At 39.4% G+C, this 21,698-nt stretch overlaps 1 protein-coding gene across 1 annotated transcript in view; it reads right to left on the bottom strand.

The window, feature by feature from the left end:
- IVD (isovaleryl-CoA dehydrogenase) overlaps positions 1-21,698 on the bottom strand; it is a 1,038,753-nt gene that overhangs the window by 202,852 nt on the left and 814,203 nt on the right. The window contains exon 10 of the mRNA XM_044073537.1: positions 16,888-16,992. Coding sequence (XP_043929472.1) covers positions 16,888-16,992 — 105 coding nt within the window. The remainder of the gene's footprint in view (positions 1-16,887; positions 16,993-21,698) is intronic.

The raw sequence follows: 21,698 nt of genomic DNA, 5'->3' as shown, positions 1-21,698 counted from the left end.
ATGCCTATCTGCCGCAGATCTACTTTCACATAATCCATCCACCTCTTTGCCGGACACCCTTGTCTCCTCTTACCACCTACCTGTCTGTCCCATATCTTCTTCACCAGACTGTCTTTTGCATTTCTGCACATGTCCAAATCACCATAATCTGTTCTCTTTGATCTTTTCTGCAATTGGAGCTACTTTGGCTTCTGCGCTTATGTCCTTATTTCTTCATCTGTCCCACAGTGTGCATCCTACTACCCTTCTCAAGCACTTAATTTCCATCACCTCTACCTTCCTCATCTGCTCTGACTTTCTCTCCACACTGTTATGAGTATCCTCAGGAGCCATTTCTCCCCTATCTTACTCAGCATCTGTATCATACCTGCTGTGACCTCTTGTGAGCCTGCTGCTTTCCCTGACTTCATTATCCTTAATGATATTCTTACTTCTAGGGTGGGCTCTTCTTTACTCACTGTAAGCTGTTTCTGGGGCAGTACAGCTTCTGTGGGGTATTCTTCATTCAGAAGCTACTGGAAATACTCCTTCCAACTGACTATGATGTGCTGTAGACTGGTGAGCAGGTTTTTGCTAGCATCCCTTAGAAAGGGTGCCTGATTATCATCTTTATCTTTCTGTCTTTGCTTTGCAACCTGATATAGTTTCTTTGTGCCACCTTCTGAGTCACTTTCCAGAAGCTAATAGGGTGCCTCTGATGCCCTGTTCTTTGCTATTGCAATTCCTTTCTTAGCTTTTTTGTTAGCCAACCAGTATTCCTTCTTAGCCTGGTTGGTCTTTTCCATCTCCCACTTTTTCCTGCACTCCTCCTTTCTTTTGATGACTTCCTGGACTTCTGCATTCCACCACCAGCTTTACTTATTTACCTTATGTAGCCAAGTCAGATATGGAAATATCAGTTCTGTAGCCCTTACACATGCTGTTTTGAGGCGCTGCCCTTCTTATCAACTCCACTTATTTCCTCCTCTTCTTGGGGTGCTAGAGCCCCGAGTAATTCCTTGAACTGTTGTCCTTTTTCTCCAGTCAACTTCCATGGCTTCAGCCTGGTCTCTGTTGACCTTAGAGCCTTCTCTGACCACTGCTTTAGCTGACTGTGACAACCAGTGATTTATGCTATAGGACGACTGTTTCACTGGGGAGTTTGAGACTGAAACAATTAGCATGTTTTTTGGAAGTGGGGGGACCCCACAGAGACACAGGAAAAAAGTACAGTTCTGTACACTTACCATAAATGTAGACGTCCAAGTGTATTCACTGTTGCAGTCATCACACTTGGGTTATCTGCCTGCAGGTAGGCCTCAGTCAGCCCAAATACCAGAGACTTAGTATTTCTGTGTCGGTTGCTGCCACTCCAGTACTGATGTCAGAGGTATAAAAACAGGCAGCTGACGTTATTACATCAGTTTTTCTTGCCCCAAATGTCAGGAGCCCCCCAAATAGGGAGCTAAGTTATGGTGGGGGAAAAAACACCAGTAAAAAGTAAATACCAATACCAAACCCCAGAAAGGGGTGAGTAAAAGACAGAGAGGTGAGAGAAAAGAGAGACAAGGGGACTGGGAGGGAGGGAAACCAGGACTGCAACAGTGAATACACACTCGAACATCTACATTTATGGTAAGTGTACACAACTAATAAAAGATGAAAAAATGCACAAACCACCAAGAAAATCATCACACATGCAGTATGCAAACAATGAGAGCCAGTGAGCAATGAAATACTCCAATGTGTGCTTTAAATCAAGCCAACACGTCCAATTCAGTACAAGGATGCTTTCTTTATTCAGACAAAGAAGAAGGTATAAGCGCTTTTGTTCCAAAAATAAAAGCAGGAACTTCATCAGATACAAGGAAATTAAGGAAGTAAACTGTTTTTGTACCATATCCATATCTAAAGGGAATGTTTCACCTCTCAGGAGAGCCCTCAATTTAAGCAGATGCTTTTGAAAAGGCTGTCATTTAAGCCTGGCCAACGAGTGGCATCAAGTTGTAATTGCCATAGCAACTCGGCTTTTTCAAGTAAATATGGCCAGGCTGCCCCCCTATTATGTCTTTTTTGGACTTCGAGTACTACAAATTTGAACTGGCGATTGCTGTACTCACTTATGTGTCTAGCGAGTGCATTCACTTCACTAGCATCCTGTATATTCCTAAGGTGCTCGCTGATCCTATTTTTAAGCTTACGTTCAGTCTTCCCCACATAAAAACATGGGCAAAAGGAACAAAGCACAACAGACCACTGTTTCAGTTAAATGACTACACCTCTCAGGTATTTTTATTTTCGTTCTATTAATTCCACATTCACTGACTTCCAAAATGAAAGGGCAAACTTTACATGCCCCACACTTAATCATCTGACCCTTCCTATAGATTCCATCATTATTACGTTCGAAAATGTTCTTCAAGTTAGGGCCCTTCTTGAAAACACACAAAGGTTTTTCTCCTAAGATTTTAAAAAATTCTCTGTCACTACTCAACAAATTCCAATTCTTACACGGAATATCTTTAATAGTGTATGCGTCATTTGAGAAGACAGTTGAAAAACTCGTGTGGTAATTAGTTACTTCAGACCCAGAGGAATGGTGCCCCCTATATATTTACTGGTTATGGACAATTGTTTGGTCATTCACAACAGTGTCCGTAACTGTTTCAGTTATGTTCAATCTAGTCAAATTGGGACGGTTAGTATTAGGGGTGCCCAAAATTGGTGCAAAATACCCACATTGTCTTTTCTCACTAACCTCCTCTCAAGAACATTTCCTTCAAGTTAAGGCACTCTCTGGTGAAACCTATCCGAGTTGTCACCATTCATGCTGCACGCACAAATTGCCCCTTAATAACTGCATGTTTCTGAGTGAATGGGTGGCAGCTGTCGAAATGCAGAAAACTATTGGAATAGGTTTCTTTTCTGAAAATTTCAGCCACAAATCTCTGTTGTTCCAGATCTTTCTTTAACAGAACATCAAGATAGGAAATTTCACATGCATTAACACTATATGTGAACCTCAAAAAGGAGGTTGAGTTGTTGATATAGTTAATGAATTCAACAATTTGGTCTCTAGAGCCTTCCCATAAAAACATGTCATCCAAATACCTCATGTAAGTATGACAGAATCGGAAATATGTTGATTGTTTCAAAGTATGTTTTTCCCATTCCAACATGACGATATTGGCGTACAGCCCTCCACATGCTGAACCCATAGCAACCCCCTTGTGTTTGTAAATAATACTGATTGTCGAACAAGATAAAGTTGCTTCAAAGCACCACATCCAAAATCCGTTCGTACATATTGATTTTGTCCTGGGTTATTCCCCTAGAAAACAAATAATCACAAAACCATTCCTCCCCGATGGAATGTGGGATGACAGAATATAAATCTACTACATCAATTGTAATAAATAAAAAGTCGGACCTAAAACAAGTGTGACTGATTTTCCTTAAGAAGTCCCAGGAATCAATACATAAGTGGGGTTCATCCAAAAGTAACTTCTTTAGTTCAGTATCCAGAAATTTGGCTAAGGGGTGCATGACTGGTCCCCGGGCATCAACAATGGGATGCATGGGTGGTTGTTGAATGTTTTTATGGAGTTTCGGCAAACCAAAAATTGTGGGTGTAATTGGAAATTCCATTGTCAGATAGTGTAGTTCGTGGATTGAAATGAGACCATCAATAAACAAGTCCTGGATGTACCCCCTTATTCTATTGTATGTGCCATTTAACCCATTTAAGGAACTTTCACAGTAAGTATCTGTCTCCAAGATGGATTTCATTTTGTTGACAGTCATCAGTTCTCATAATAACAACCCCACCCCCTTTACCTGGTTTCATTATTCTGATGCCTTATAGTTGTTTTAAACAATTAAGCTCATCTCTCTCTTCTTAATTAAATTACTACTGAAACTATTATTTCTAAACCTGTTACCCAGATTTCTAATATCGAGTTCACAAACTGTCTCAAAGGATGCTAAAATAGGATGGGTGGGGGGATGGTAAGAACTGGATACCTTGAGTGGTTGACGTACCTGTTCTACCCCTTGAAACAAAACCTGTAAATTCAATTTCCTCACGTAAAGTTTTAAAGCAACCAGTGTAGTCACAGTGTACTGACTAGGAACAAACATAAAACCTTTTGCCAAGAGGTCACAAGTAGTTACATTCAAGGAAATGTTAGTATAATTATAAACTTTAAAGTCTCCAGTACTGTTGAGGTCAATATGTAAAGTTGGGGAACTTTCCCCTCGAACAATGACAGGTATAGACTGTGATGAAATATCAGTCTCTATTGTCTCCTCCCCCTCCATGGATGATAGTTGTTTTCCCTGTTCACTCGGCCATTGCCTCTCTGTGCAGGGGCTTGAAAATGATTGTTCTGAAAGTTTGTACCCCCCTGATTCATGAGGCATTCTGACAGTCTTAACTGGGGAAAGTTTTCTTTCCCTAAAAAATGTTCATCCATTGAATCAATTTCAATGTCCATGTTAGCTGCAACTTCACTGGTTTGATGTGGGGGTTTCTTTAGATGCCATTCTTGTGAGGGGGGTGGGGGTGGGTAAGCCACATGGTTGGCATAGTCTCTCTCTCATCCCTGATGAGCTTTTTAATTTTTCTGTTTTTGATAACAGTCATTTGTTCATCAACAGAACTGAAAATCCTGTTAGTGCTGAACCCAGGGTCATTAGTAATAAGTTCATCCAAAGCCTTTACTTCCTGACTCAGTTCAACAATACTCATTTCATTGTGTTTTACCATTTCCATGTATTCTAGACCCCATTTATCAAAAAAGGCCAAAAGTTCATTGTGGAAACCAGAATTAGCATCTAGTCCAGTCGGGAAATGCCAGACACGCAGGCCTTTGGGAACTATATTTAACTGAATGCACTCACTAAAGTATGCATTGCCCATCTGTAATTTTTTAATTTTCAGTAAAATAAGATCTAAATCAGAAAGCCTGTCATTAAGAGACTCAGTCACTGTACTCCGGTTCTGAATAAAACATGAATTACTTTTAAACCAGACAGACTGTTTGTTGTTAACACTTACATTATTAGAGACAGTGCTTGTTGCAGTTCCGTTTGCATTCACAATGGCCCAAGTGGTGTTTAATGAAGGTCCGGAACTCAGATGTGCTGCCAAAACGCTGCTGTTAATATTCAGGTTTCCGATGCCCTCAGTGGATGTACATCGTGTAGACGTACTTGGAAAACGGTGAAGTGACATCTGCGAAAGTGAAAATTGCTCCAGGCATTCCATCCGTTGATTAAGCTGTTGGATAAGAACAGTAAGCTCACCCAACCTGCTTCGAATTTGCGTAGATTCATTTTCATGATTGGAATCCAGTCCAGGGTTTTGTTGCTCCGCCTCCATCTGCTGTGACAATCCAAAATACTAGTAAAAACTGAAAAAATGCACAAACCACCAAGAAATTCGTCGCACAAACAGTATGCAGACAATGAGAGCCAGTGAGCCCTGAAATATTCCAATGTGTGCTTTAAATCAAGCCAATACGTCCAATTCAGTACAAGGATGCTTTCTTTATTCAGACAAACACGAAGTTATAAGGGCTTTCATTCCAAAAATAAAAGCAGGAACTTCATCAGATACAAAAAAATTAAGGAAGTAAACTGTTTTAAATAGGAAATCTTACATGACATCACTTCCTGTATTAGTGAAAACCACTCCCAAGTCTGAAACAGTCTTCTGGAACAGAAGTCTGAAACACAACACATACATGTTTCAGCACAAAACAGTATAAATATCAAAATATAAAAATATATAAAAATACATATAAAAACTGATTGCGATGACAACTATCATCCATGGAGGGGGAGGAGACAACAGAGACTGATATTTCATCACAGTCTATACCTGACATTGTCCGAGGGGAAAGTTCCCCAACTTTACATATTGACCATAACAGTACTGGAGACTTTAAAGTTTATAATTATACTGACATTTCCTTGAATGTAACTACTTGTGACCTCTTGGTAAAAGGTTTTATGTTTGTTCCTAGTCAACACTGTGAATACACTGGTTGATTTAAAACTTTATGTGAGGAAACTGAATTTACAGGTTTTCTTTCAAGGGGTAGAACAGGTACGTCAACCACGCAAGGTATCCAGCTCTTACCATTCCCCCACCCATTCTATTTTAGCATCCTTTGAGACAATTTGTGAACTTGATATTAGAAATCTGGGTAACAGGTTTAGAAACAATAGTTTCAGCAGTAATTTAACTAAAGAAGAGAGAGATGAGCTTAACAGTTTAAAACAACTATATGGCATCAGAATAATGAAACCAGATATAGGGGTGGGGTTGTCATTATGAGAACTGATGACTTTATCAACAAAATTAAATCCATCTTGGAGACAGATACTTACTGTGAAAGTTCCTTAAATAAGTTAAATGGCACATACAACAGAATAAGGGGGTACATCCAGGACTTATTTATTGATGGTCTCATTTCTATCCACAAACTACACTATCTGTAAATGGAATTTCCAATTACACCCACAATTTTTGGTTTGTCGAAACTCCATAAAACATTCAACAACCACCCATGCGTCCCATTGTTGATGCCAGGAAATCAATCATGCACCCCTTAGCCAAATTTCTGGATAATGAACTGAAGAAGTTACTTTTGGATGAACCCCACTTATGTACTGATTCCTGGGACTTCTTAAGGAAAATCAATAATACTTGTTTGGTCTGACTTTTCATTTATTACAATTGATGTAGTAGATTTATATTCTGTCATCCCACATTCCATCGAGGAGGAATGGATTTGTGATTATTTGCTTTCTAAGGGAACACCCCAGGACAAAATCAATATGTACGAACAGATTTTGGATATGGTGCTGAGAAGCAACTTTATCTTGTTCGACAATCAGTATTATTGACAAACACAAGGGGATGCTATGGGTTCAGCATGTGGGGGGCTGTACGCCAATATCGTCATGCTGGAATGGGAAAAACGTACTTTGAAACAACATATTTCCGATTCTGTCATATTTACATGAGGTATTTGGATGACATGTTTATTTTATGTGAAGGCCCTAGAGACCAAATTGCTGAATTCATTAATTATATTAACAACTCAACCTCATTTTGAGGTTCACATATAGTGTTAATGCATGTGAAATTTCCTATCTTGATGTTCTGTTAAAGAAAGACCTGGAACAACAGATATTTGTGGCTGACATTTTCTGAAAAGAAACATATACCAATAGTTTTCTGCATTTCGACAGCTGCCACCCATTCACTCAGAAACATGCAATTAAGGGCCAATTTGTGCATGCAGCATGAATGGTGACAACTTGGATAGGTTTCACCAGAGAATGCCTTAACCTGAAGGAAATGTTCTTGAGAAGAGGTTATCACCCAATTTAATTGACAACATCATGAATGAGGTTAGTGAGAAAAGACAATGTGGGTATTTTGCACCAATTTTGGGCACCCCTAATACTGACCATCCCGATTTGACTGGGCTGATCATAACTGAAACAGTAACGGACACTGTTGGGAATGACCAAACAATTGTCCATAACCAGTAAATATACAGGGAGGCACCATTCCTCTGGGTCTGAAGTAACTAATTACTACACAAGTTTTTCCAACTGTCTTCTCAAATGACGCATACACTATTAAAGATATTCTGTGTAAGAATTGGAATTTGTTGAGTAGTGACAGAGAATTTTTTTAAATCTTAGGAGAAAAACCTGTGTGAGTTTTCAAGAAGGGCCCTAACTTGAAGAACATTTTCAAACGTAATAATGATGGACTCTATAGGAAGGGTCAGATGATTAAGTGCGGGTCATGTAAATTTTACTCTTTCATTTTGGAAGTCAGTGAATTTGAAATTAATAGAACAAAAATAAAAATACCCGAGAGGTGTAGGTGTTTAAGTGAAAGAGTGGTCTACTGTGCTTTATGTTTCTTTTGACCATGTTTTTTAATGTGGGGAAGATGGAACGCAAGCTTAAAAATAGGACCAGCGAGCACCTTAGGAATATAATGGATGCTAGTGAAGTGAATGCACTCGCTAGACACATGAGTGACGGTTCAAATTTGTAGTACTTGAAGTCCAAAAAAGACATAATAGGGGGGCAGCCTGGCCATATTTGCTCGAAAAAGCCGAGTTGCTATGGCAATTACGACTTGATGCCACTCATTGGCCAGGCTTAAATGACAGCCTTTTCATAAGCAGTCTAATTAAATTGAGGGCTCTTGAGAGGTGAAACATTCCCTTTAGATATGGATATGGTACAAAAAAGTTTTTTTTTTTTTTTTTTTTTTATGGCCTTCATACCTGTTATATGTATATGTACATGAAATGTATTAATTTGTTCCTAATGGATTTTTAACTGTATGCATATTTTACTTATATGTTTTTATATACACACATATTTTTTTCAAAAGCATCTTAAAAGCATTTTTATATATACTCATATTTACATATTTATTCTTGTGTTTATAATACATAGTTTAGGGTGTTGACATTTGCACAATCAGTTTTTATATGTATTTTCATACATTTTTATATTTTGATATTTATACTGTTTTGTGCTGAAACATTTATATGTAGTGTTTCAGACTTCTGTTCCAGAAGACTGTTTCAGACTTGGGAGTGGTTGTCACTAATCTAGGAAGTGATGTCATGTAAGATTTCCTATTTAAAACAGTTTACTTCCTTAATTTCCTTGTATCTGATGAAGTTCCTGCTTTTATTTTTGGAACAAAAGCGCTTATACCTTCTTGTTTGTCTGAATAAAGAAAGCATCATTGTACTGAACTGGACGTGTTGGCTAGATTTAAAGCACACTGCATATGGCTTGTGCGACGATTTTCTAAATGTACACAACTGTATTATGTTCTTTGTGTTTCACTGTTGCAGTCATCATACTTGGGTTGATTCCCAAATCTGAAGAAGGGTGGAGGCAACCAAGAAGAATTGCGGCTGGCTAATATGCCCTGCAGGACTGCAGTTGCAAAACCCGCCTTGGAATTTGAAAAGATAGGCAGGTGGTAATGTTTTGTGAAGGTGTGTACAGAACTCCAGGTAGCAGCTTCCAGGATGTCCCCGGTAGGGACTCCCCTGAGGAATGCTGTAGAGGTAGAAGTTGCCGTAATGGAATGTGTTCTGACCCACTGAGGGGCTGGTTTCCCATGGTGCTTCTATTAGAAATGGATGCAGTGTGCTATCTATTTGGAAATTGTTTGCTTTGAAATGGCCAAAAACACAGAAAAAAAACTGTTGCGAAGAGCACAGATAGGCCGCCATAACCTAATAGCAGCCACCAAAAATTATGTAGGTATGTGTATATATATATATATATATATATATATATATATATATATATATATATATATATATATGAATCCAATGTATTCATGTATATATGTACAACTTAAAACCTATAATAAATTATTCTTATACATTAAAATAATAAACATGATTAAATACTCCAAATATATGATAAATATATGATATATACAAATATAAAATATATAATATATAAAAAGGCACACATATATTGGATTCATATATATATATATATATATATATATATATATATATATATATACACACATAATTTCTGGTGGCTGCTATTAGGTTATGTATTGACAGTGTCTACAGTAATGTTTTTTTCACATTAATAGGAATATTCCTTTAAGGGGACGTAACTAGAACTATATTTTTTTTAATTAATTAGAGTATAAAAAGATGTATTGTATTTGACGTCATTTGTCTGATGAAGTTCTGTGGTTCAGGACAAAAGCGCTTACCAGCTTTCTGTTTGTGGAAATAAATTCTGTTTTTTAACCAGTGGATTATCGGCTCGTTTCTTTGGTACGAAAGTACAATTTGCAACAGGTACAAAAGTACTACTGAGTTTCTGGACACCTTGGCGGCCTATCTGTTTTCTTTGCTTTGAAATGGTCTTGTCCTCTGCCCCTGGTGCAAAGCTGACGAGTAACTGGTCAGATCTCCTGAAGGGCTTAGTCCCTTAGTCCTATCAAGACAAAATCTGAGCTGTCTGTGCACGTCCAAGGAGTGCAGGATCCTTTCCCCTTTATTTTGAGGGTTAGGGAAGAAAGTTGGCAAATGGATAGATTGGTTTAGAGCCACACTGGACACCACTTTAGGCATAAAGGAAGGGTTAGTCCTGAGGGAAACCCTGTCGGCATGGAAAATAACGAAGTGTTCCACAGCCATAAGTGCTTGTAGCTCAGACACTCTTCTAGCTGAAGTGACGGCCACAAGCAAGGCTGTTTTCCAAGAGAGGAATTTTAACTCTGCTGAAGCTGCAGGCTCAAAGGGAGGTAGTGTGAGATTTTCCAGTACAAAGTTAAGGTCCCAAAGCAGGGGTGGGTGCTCTCCTTGGAGGCCTTAAGTTGTTAGCTCCTCTGAGGAATTGCTTGATAAGAGGGTGAGAGAAAAGAGGTGGTTCAGTGCTGTAATGAGCCAAAATGGCAGAGGCATGCATCTTAATGGAGAAGGATAGGCCTCTGTGGAGTAGATCTGCTAAGTAATCCAGGATCAAAGGCAGTGAGGGCAGAGTTTGGACTGAACCGAGGAGCAGTACCTTTTCCACTTATCAGCATAGGATTTCCTTGTTCTGTATCTTCTGGCTTCAAGGATGACGTCCAGCACCTGCTTGTTTAGGCTGGTTACTGGGGAAGAATTAAAGGAATAGGCCAGGCTGCAAGATTTAGGGTTTGCAGTTGTGGGTGCAAGATCTGTCCACCCTACTGAGAGAGCAGGGTTGGGTTCTGGTGTAGGTGCCAGGGTGGCACTGATGACAGGCTGCGCAGGAGTGTGTACCAGTGCTGGCGTGGCCAGTCTGGGGCAATCAGAATTGTCCTTGGTCTGTCCAGTCTTATCTTGAGCAATACTCTTGAGAGAAGGGGCAGAGAGGGAAAGGCATAGATTGAGAGATTTATTCACTGGAAGGATAGGGCATCCAGTTTCCAGGCCCTGTCGTGAGGTGTTCTGGTGCAGATTTTGCTGAGCTGGTGATTGTAGGGGGAGGCAAAGAGATACACCTCTGGGGTCCCCCATTTCTGAATCAGAAGGTTGAAGGTGCTGGGCTCTAATTGCCACTCATGTGGGTCTAGGAGATTTCTGCTTAAGTCGTCTGCCAGGGAGATTTGCTTGCCTGGAAGGAATTGAGCTTGCAGATGGACGTGCATGTCCAAGGCCTTGTGCCACAGGGCCATGGCTAGCCTGCAGAGTGGGTAAGAATGAGTTCCCCCCTGCTTGCTGATGAAGCAGAGTGGGTAAGAATGAGTTCCCCCCTGCTTGTTGATGTACCACATAACTGTGGTGTTGTCTGTTTCTATTAGCAGGTGACCTGGAGAGATTAGGGTTCTGAAAGCTGTCAGGGCTTGCTGCACAGCTAGCATCTCTTTTTGGTTGATGTGCAGATATTAGCTTGGGCTCCAGTGTCCCTGAATGCATTTTCCGTCCAAATGTGCTCCCCAGGCATAGTCTGATGCATCTGTGGTTAGGGTCTGGGCGGCTTGGGGTTGAGTAAAGGGCAGTCCCTTGTTGAGGTTGCATGCTTCTGCCCACCTAAGAAACTCTGTCCTTAGACAGGGAATGATAGGAATGACTGTTTCCAGGTCCTGAGAATGTTGGCACCAAAGAAAGGCTTTTTATGTACCATTAAAGTTTCCTCATATGCAGTCTTGCATATGGAATTACCAGTATACATGAGGCCATGAACCCTAGGGCCTGCAGAATTTTTCTTGAGGATAGCTGGGTTCTGATGGCCATCTGCTTGAAGTAGGCTGTCAGACAGACTTGTTTTTCTGAAGTGAGGAATGCCATCTGGGATGTTGTGTCCAAGCTTGCTCCCAGGTATAAAATCCTTTGACTGGGTACCAGTTTTGATTTCTTCTTGTTGATGGTGGACCCCCCTGGGAAGTGAGGTATTTTTACAAATGTCAGGTGCTGCAACAGCAATTCCTGACTGTCCACCTGAATCAGGCAGTCGTCTAAGTATGGGTAAATTTGGATTTTTCTCTGCCTGCAGTATGCAATGGCTGGAGCCAAACATTTTGTGAATACTCTTGGCACAGTGGATAAGCCAAAGGGAAGTGCAGAGAACTGATAGGGCATTGATTCAGCCCTGAAACGAAGATACTTCCTGCAAGACTCCCTTACAGGGATGTGCAGATAGGCTTCTTTTAAGTCTAGGGTCACTAACCAGGCATCCTTGGCTAGCATGGGTAGGAGCTGTTGCAGGGTAAACATTCTGAATTTTGGTACCACCAGGAAGGTGTTAAGATTGAAAGATCCAGGATTGGGCACCAAGACTGGGTACCAGGAAGGTCTGGAATAGAATCCTTGACCTATCTGTTCCACAGGAACCGGCTGAATAGCTCTGATGGACAGCAGGGATATAACTTGGTTTTGAGCCTCTGCCCACTGGTTTGGAGGAAGATCTGGGAACCCTCTTTGGGGTTGGCAGTGAGTGGAAGTAAAATTTGTACCCTGAGATACAATGTTGAGTACCCACCAGTCTTGTGTGATGGACATCCAGCTCTTTGCATGAAGGGCAAGTTTTCCTCCTAGGGGCACAAGCAACTGGGCAGAGGTGGGGAGAGGAGTGGGGAAGTCATTGTGATTTTTTTCCATATGGAGGTGGCTTACCACTCCCTGCTTTGGGGGTGGGGGCACTCCATTGCTTAGATCTATGCATACCCTGAGACTGTAATCTGGGTGGTCTGTTTCCCCTGGGTCTGGTTTGAAATGGCTTGGAGGGGGCTAGAAAGCACCAGGGTTTGGAAGGGCAGTGCCTGCTGAATCTAGGGGGTTGTACTTGTAAGAATTCTTTAACAGTCTGCATAGACTTAACTTTTTCTTCCATCTTTTTAAGAACCTCTTCTGCTTTGGTGCCAAACAAACTGTCCTTGTTCAAAGGAATGTCTAGTAACTTTGATTTGACATAGTCTGGTAAGGTCTGCTCCTTTAGCCAAGCATGTCTTCTCAGTATAGAACCAGTGACTGCTGCCTGGCAAGATGCCTCTAGGGCGTCAAAGCCACATTGCAAAGTATGCTTGCTGACTTCGCTTGCAGAGTGCATAAGCTCCTGCAATTACTTATTTTCTGCACAGTCTGCAAAGGTTGTCGTTTTTTGTTTAATAAGCTCCATAATATGTTGCTGGTACTTCAGCATGTGAAACTGGCAATTTAATGCCCTAATAGCAAGAGTAGCAGAGGTATATACCTTTTTACCCAATCTGTCCAAAGCTCTGGAATCCCTGTCTGAAGGGGTGGGATTCTTGGCTGTAGTTGCCTTGATACTTTTAGGCCCCTGGGAAATAATCTCTGGGTCAGCAGTAGGATTCTTGAAAAGAAATTTGTGAGTGTCAGGTACTCTGTAGTACCTGTCTGGTTTCCTAGGGGCAGTGGGTAAAGTATCAGGAGTAAGACTGGATTCCATGAAAACATCATCAACCACCTCCAGGACAGGGGGTATAGCTAAAGGCCTGTGCTGTGGCAAATCTAGGAATTCGCTGAGTCTTTTTGGACTGGAGATAGTCTTGGTATTCCCAGTGGAAATGCTCTCTTAAGGTATGTAAGGTTTCACCAAAAGAAAAATCCTCTGGAGAGGAAGAAGAGGGAATGGATTCCTCTGCATCTGAATCCTCATAAGCATATAAGGGCATGTCTTCATAATCAGATACCTCGGACTCCTGGTCTGTTGAAGCTGCAGGGGACAGGTCTATTTTCTCTTAGCAGGGAAGGGCTTCCCCTAGTCAGCGTAATAAGGTCTTCAGCCATTCTAAGCATTTGTCTTTGAGGCATGGGAGGATGTGCATGTGCTTTGGTTGTCAGTTTTCTAGGTGTAGCTCATACTCTAAGCCTGAGAAACTCAGTAGTTTTAGATTAAAAAATAAGTCGTTGGTTTGAGTCTAACATCGGTATTGCGAAAAATTGCCTCAGAAGCTGATGCCTGCAGAGCGGCTCCGGACCCATCCAAGGTAGAGACATCCGCAGGTTCCATAGTCGAAGAAGAGTCAAGTGGCATGCCGGACTACGAATGGGTCTTGATAGAGGACTGTGAATCCATAGAAGCGGGCATCAGGGATTGTGAAAGCGCCTCACTGAGTACCGGTGAACTAGCGACTAGCTTAGCGGAAGCGTCGCTGGCAGCTTTGGACCTATGCGGTCTATCTCTGTCTTTATCCTTAAGTTTTTTCAGAATATCAGTAATCGGATGGCTTACTGAAGCCATTTCGGAACATGAAGATTGTGAGCGAAAGAATTTAGCAACAATGAGAGCCCGACGATGGATGGTTCTGGCATTGAACAAAGTACAAAACCGACAGCGAGGTACGTAGTGGTCTGGGCCTAAACAGGTGATGCAGTAAGAATGAAAATCTCTGTGTGGTATTTGCTTTCCACAGGCAAGACAATTGTTAACATTTTCTGACATCGGTTAGAGCAAGAAAAAAGGATCCCAAACGGGGTACTTAGCTTTAGAAGACTTGGAGCCTAAATGCTTAAACCAGAACCAAGGCACTTTTAGAATAATAGACAAAATAAGCCTTCACTAGCAATTTCTAGCTCAGAAGAGCGGAGGCTACCCTCCCCTCCACGAGTGTAGACCACAAACCTTCTTAATGTAAAACAACTGGCCTAGAGCCCAAGATCTTAAACCAAAACTAGGACACTTTTATAGCAACATGCACAATAAATCTTCAAACCAGCAATTGCCAATTCAGAAGGGTGTAAGCTACCTCTTCTGCTGCAAGAGTACAGACCACAAACCTTTGAAGCCCAAGTGCTTAAATCAAAACTTAGTGGTATTCATCTTTACTACTGTACAATGATAGATACTTGTAAAGTGCTTAGAAAATAAGCACTTAAAATATGAATGAAGATGACTGAAGCTAGTCATTGAACTCAGGAACAAACAGAAACTGCCACTACAAGGCATGATGCTGGGGTACAATACCTGTGCACCTGATGTGTTACTCACCTGTGCTATCTGAACAAGAAGGAATCCTGATAATCTGGGAGATTATGTTGCATACATCAGCCACTTGAAATTTAACAGCACTGTCAGTATCGGTTTCATTCAGTGTCTCATCCTAAGTGCTGCACTACACTATATTATACATAAATTCAAAAGACATGCAGCAATAAGATGTATAAAACCAGCAAAATCAACACAGTGACTGTTAAACAAATACAACAATAATTAAAAAAAGCTGACTACTGCACAAAACAATCTTGGTATGGGAGTGGTTTTAAACAGAACCAGCTCAAGAAAAGGAAGCACTGCTGCCTTAAGAACAGCGTGGTTCTTATCATGGCCGAAGGCTTGCATTAGTGCACAGTTAAGTCCACAGGCCTTCAGCAGAGGCTCACACTTTACTGTACCTAACTTATTATATTAAAACGCCATACAAACAGCTACTGCTGGCCAACAAAATAGCCAGCTCTCACTGCATAAAGTCCCAGATGCTAAAGAAATGCTATAAGAGAACCCTGAGTAAGTGCTCCAACTTAAGTGAAGGATACACACTAAAGGGAAAATACAATAAAAGGCAAAAAAGAAAAAGAATGAGCTAATGGTCTGGATTGTACATCAGCCCTGTGTGAATTTGAAAGGTGTTTGATAAGCTAACAACAGTCATATTACTTTCAGATGAATACTAAGCTAGTAATGTAACAACATGAAATTTTTAAGCCTGATCCTAAACAAACTGCCAGTATGGCATTACCTGATTGGATTATGAAACCCTTAGCTGATCTGAAACATGTTGCAGCCTGCCCACAGACATGTCCAGAGCATCTGACATGGCACTTCAGAAAGACTAGTGCCAATCCTATATAATTAACACACAATACTGTGCCCAAACTGGCTCTACATTTTCTGCTTCTGTTCTATCCCATGGTGGGGTTCCCTGATATTCATTACTTGGCCCTTCTCTTCTTTTTAGTAATTATAAATATGCTCAGTGATCTTGAATTTTAATTCAAAAATAACTACCTATTTTGCTGACATTGTTTTATACTCATTCTACAGTAATCAAAACCCAGCCACAAAACTTTAAACAAGATACTGTCTTGGGCATGCAAGCGAAGTAAAACAAAGGTTATTTCACATTTTAGAAAGACAATTTGATCAAACTTGTTAAATCACAGAATGGGTTGAGTCATATGCCATTCAAGGAGCACATTTATAAGGTGTGCATGCAAATGTTTACAGTGTGTGTAGATAGGACTACATGTTGAGATTAAAATCCTACTGGGTAATGTTTCCTTGTTATCGATTTTTGGCATGCATATATTTATTTATTTTGTGAAATTGGAAAGGTTATACACAAAAATGAAAATCTTACACCAGTCAGTTCTTAGGGTAAGAACAAAACTTTCCTTATTTTCTTATGCTACAAACCATTGCACTCTGTACTCTGTTTTGAAACAACTATTACAGAAAATGACTAAATGCCTGAGTATGTTACTATTTAATATAAAAGGTGCATCATAAATACATTTTGAGCTCTACCATGAATTTATTCAAATCGGCATTGGGGAAAGAAAAGGAAGTCAAACTAATGTTTGAAACTGGTCCTTTTTACTAAAAAATTCAGATATTCCATTACCTTTTTGCAGCGATATTACTACTGTAAGAACTAATTTCAAGAATATACGTTTTCATATATTAAGTTGTTTTGAAAGGAATCCTACAGAATATACTATACCTCTGTTACACTATTTGTTTTTTTGCCTTTAGTTACTTTAACAGGCTGATCTTTGTGATATGCAAGTAAATAAAATAAAATGAGGATTACAGCAATGAAAGTAATAATGTTGAGTTTTTTATACATACACTCAAATGCTAGACTTTACAAAAACTATCTGTACCTACCTTTGCACTGTAATGCCCCTTGTCACAGGCCTTTGCCACATTATATACATACTGTCTGCAGGATGTTAACCGTGTGTACATGTCAGCCATTTTGCCTTGAAGAAGCTAAGACAAGAATTAAGAAAATAAATAAACAAAGGCCATTCTGCACAGCAATCACGTCTATCTTAATCACCAGATGATGTTTACAAAGACATTACAGTGTAAAAGTATTATAAAACAGTAACTATAACTGGTGGTTCTTCTTCACCTTTTATTGTTGAATTTTCTGTTGAGCTACATTTTCACTAATTCAATTCAGTGGAGTGCTCTAACCAACTGGTTACTAGCAGAACCTGCTTGGAGCTGCATAAACAATTTTATGCCCACATTAAATCAGCAGCAGCAGCATTTTGTGCTGACTGCAAATGTACATGAAAAATGGACTAAACTCTTCTTAAGACTAAAAATAAATGTAACAATACAAAGAACACAAATTCCACAAAATACAAAAAAAAAAAAAAAAAAACAGACACCAAATAAAGGTGCCTTACAGACACTAGAAAATAATAGCATAAAACACCAATTCAATAAACAAGCTATGCAACAAGAACTGCCTTCTGATTGACTTCTTTGGTCAAATTATACATAGATATAGTACATCAATTCAGGAAGCAGGCTGTGAAATTGGACAAATGGGTATAAATACTGTTTGCATCCTGCCTGACCTCAAGAAACATAATTCTCCTATAGATCTGAAATCACCTCCAAAAAGTTCATCTACAGCAAATTATCTTCATTTAATGTAAGTACATATTTTAGATAAGAAAGCAACACTTTGATCAGCTGCTGCTTTCACAGCACTTTTAATAACAACTAAACACATGAAAGTTTATACACAGCCTGAAGGAAGAACTAATGAATAATTATACTGCATTTACTAACACAGTAGTTGTCAACTGTGTTTTGTAAGGGACTGTTTTAAGCTATTCACAAAGTACTAACATAAAATGCTCAAAACCTTACAAAATAAGCATCGGGTGTTTACTTTAGCCTACAGCAAATCTGTTGTATTTTTTCTCCTCATAAAAATACAAACTTCAACTTTTACTTCAGTGCTGTATCATAAAGCATATTAAAACCTGATGCAATTCAAATAAAGCAACTCACAGATAACTATCCAGTCATAAAAACTGTGAAGATTTAGTCAGTTTGGCAGCATGACTCTAGCAGAAATACTGCATAATATTTCAGTTCTGTGGCATAAAGAATGGAATAATGCTTGGACTACAACCCAGACAAGCCAGGTTACATTTGCAGCAAGAAATGCAGAAGGAGCCAGATGGACGGCGGGGGAGAGCATCACAAACTGACTTGCCTAGTATGTGGACAAGGGCTGGTAGACAGCTATCTGCAGAAGTGAATAGTATAGTTAAGATGACAGACTACACTCTATTCTAGATGTGAGAGCGGGACAGGCGTGGAGCTAAAAGTAGACAGTATTCCAGGGACAGAGCTTCTGAAAGTTCACAGTAGTTAAATGTTAACATACATAAACACTGCCCTTGCATGTTTTGTACAATATATTTTTATACAGTTAGTGATAAATTCTCTCTGTAGTTTCCTTTTTCTGTCTTAGCATACTAACAGTTAAAAAACAGAATTAAATATGACTTTAATCAACAATTTAAAACTTTTAATGATGTTACATTTTCAAACATACGAAGTAAGTAAAAGGCAAAAACCAAGAATCCAAAAAATGTCCAGCAGTAACAGGACCCGGAACTTGCAAACACAGCAAGAGTCGTTGTTGAAACAAAGCCTTTAATCCACTTAAAACTGGTAAACACAATATGAAACAAGCGCTTTCGCTCAGTCAATACCGAGCTTCTTCAAAGTACAGAGTGCTTTGTGCTTAATTAACAGATGTTAAATACTAAATCAAGCAATCACATGACCCTCCTCACTCATTCTGCTTTAATTAAAACCACACCATATTGGGTGAAAAGGAACTGCTTATCTAAAAAGACATAATAAAATACATGTAGCTAAAAACTGAAGGCTGAACGCTAAGAACTAAAAAATGCCTGTGCATTGTCCCAATCTCCATGGCCAACATTGTGATATCTTGAATCTCCAGTTTTAAAAGTTTTCAAACATGTTTAATAATAAATTTTAGCAAAAGTTTAAATTTGTTCATGAACACTATATAAGCAATTGCTAGAAGTTCTCAAAACGTAAATCAATTAAAAAGATATACAGGCTTAGAAAAGGGTGGTGAAGTAAACTGTTGTTACACTGAAAGATCTTTTTTCAATAAAACATCGTTAATTTGTATTCTTTAACATAAAGCCTATATTCAAAACAATTCACTGGACAGCTTTGCATACCTATGCTTAAAGGGTTAATTAATCCTCATCCTCCTCTGAAATACAGGTTGCAGCCAACAGGTATGCAATATTACAAACATATTCAAAAGAATACAAAAAATAAGAGGACTGATGATTGGCAATGGAATTTAAATCAACTAAAAAGCAAAAAAAGCCTTTGAATACCAGCAAAATGACTAACTTTTATTGACTTTAATTAAAGGTGAGTTCCTTCATCTAAAACAGACTTGTTTTTAATGAAAGCAGTTTTAGAAGCACTTAGCTTTAATTTAAAATCAAAACAGCCAGTGAATTTGTTAGCGTTGTTACCTCACAGCAAGAGGTTCTCCTGTTCGGTTCTCGACTTGGCTTGGGAGTGCCTTCTGTGTGGAGTCTGCATGTCCTCCCCGCGGTTGGGTAGCGTTCATGTGTGCGTAAATGCGCATGCCTTCGTTGAAGGTTGGGTGTCGAGCTGGCACCTCGACGTTTTGTAAAAAAAATCTACTGCCAATCATTAGCGGACCGGAGTTCCACTGTGGCGACCCCTTACCGGGAAAAGACAAACAACTGACGTGCTCATGTTTGGGTTTTTTAGTATATCCAAAAGTATCACAAACGGTCCAAAAACATTGTTACCACTGCTTTCAGTTTGCCTGCAACTTTCTCCATGGTTACAGGCTACACTGCCTTAACTCAGCTGTTTTAATATGAACCTGATGAGTATGAAAACAAAGAAGCAAACATTAAAACATTCATTTGTGAAGTTGCACAGAGTAAGAATTTCCTAGAAATGTTCTCATTATTATGCAATTTATTTAAAAGGAAATGGCAGACCACCAAAATATACTTTGATTACACTAAATGATCTCTTCCTTTGACAAATTATCAAGGTCATTTTTGGAGGTTCATGTTAAATAAAAGCTCATGTATCAACTGAATCTGAGGGATTTGGTATTGCAAGATTAAAGCACAAAAAGGTAAGTGGTGGGAGGTGAACAATGGCAGTTCTTCCACACTTTCCTTTGACTGATGAATAGTATCGGCAGGACTTCAGGGAATAACATTCATTGATGTGAATTTACTAAATGTCAACTAGAAACATAAACACGGATGGCTGTTTAGATCTTTTTACAAAGTAAACCAGTTATATTTAACAGTCAAATCAATTCATCTTGCTTGCAATATCCATATTACTGCCACACAAAATTTTAGGGTTTAAACACCAGATGCCACACTAAAGGTTCAGTGTAAAACTTAAATGTGCCTGTATCAGAATTAAGAAAACATGTCTGTAAATATTAAACATTGCCACTAAACCTGGTGCATTTTTTTTCCAAATATTTTTACTGATGGCAAATTTACAGTCATATAAAAGTAATCAAACTATATCAACGTAACAACCATTATACTTCACATATACTGCTATACATCATATAACCTAATATTACATAATTTATTCAATTCCTGCCTCTTTTTAAATACGAGACAACTTTATTAAACCATCACTTACTACAAAGGCAATCATACATTTATATAAATGAAAAGAAACCACACTGACTCAATCCTAGTTGCAAGCATTTTACATCACAAACCATACTGACATACTCCCAGTTGCAAAAATTATGCATCAGTTATAATCTACCCAGTCTTTCTCACTCAGACACTGCATAGCTCATTTAAGCCCTGCCGCCTTTTAAACCTCATTCCTCCCTTGTATGTACTGTTCCCACAATTTCCATTTTTTCCTATGTAGTTTGCTCCTACCTTTTTCTAAAGATCTCAATTCCAGTTGTTTTATCTCTGTAACTATATTCAGTACTTTTCCGTTAAACTCCTACCATGCGTTTTCGGTCCCAGATCGCTGTGTCTTGCCTTATTCCTCAGCGAACTGTGCAGATCCTTCAGACCCGTGGAATGAATTCACTCAGCCTTGCATCAGCAGTGTGGTGCAGCCCCCGATTTCTAGGGAGAAAGCCTCAACAGTTCAAAACTCCCTACCCGCGGGCAAAGAAAATAGTAATCTTCCTTCCGTGAAATACAAAACTGTTGTGTATGGCTACAGACGTGAAGTAAGACCAACTATACAGAAACTGTTCTCGGATTATAAAAGCTGATACAACACTGGATCAAAAAATACACAGTTGGGAGCAAACACCCCCTCCCCCCATAAACAGACATACAAAATGTTTACCTGGTTTGATTGATTCTTTCACAACATTGCATGACTTTAGAATTTCCTATCTACATGTTTAGATGAACAAATTACACACATGAAGTGAGAAAGGGGCCCACAGTTTGTTTACAGGGGAGGAAAAAATCATGGCAAGAGCTTTGCACCAGTCAAGACAACACTACCACCCCCTCCCTAACACACACACAGTTATACACTGCTTCTCATTCACTGAGTCACCTTCCAGATGCTTATCTTCCCCAGAACTGTATACACGGCCAAAACAAACCCTG

Source organism: Protopterus annectens, chromosome 6.part0 (assembly GCF_019279795.1).
Source record: "Protopterus annectens isolate FY-2018-M chromosome 6.part0, PAN1.0, whole genome shotgun sequence".
In the NCBI taxonomy this organism is placed as follows: Eukaryota; Metazoa; Chordata; order Ceratodontiformes; family Protopteridae; genus Protopterus; species Protopterus annectens.
The sequence above is the reverse complement of the archived record's forward strand: the minus strand, read 5'-3'. Positions and strand labels throughout refer to the sequence as shown.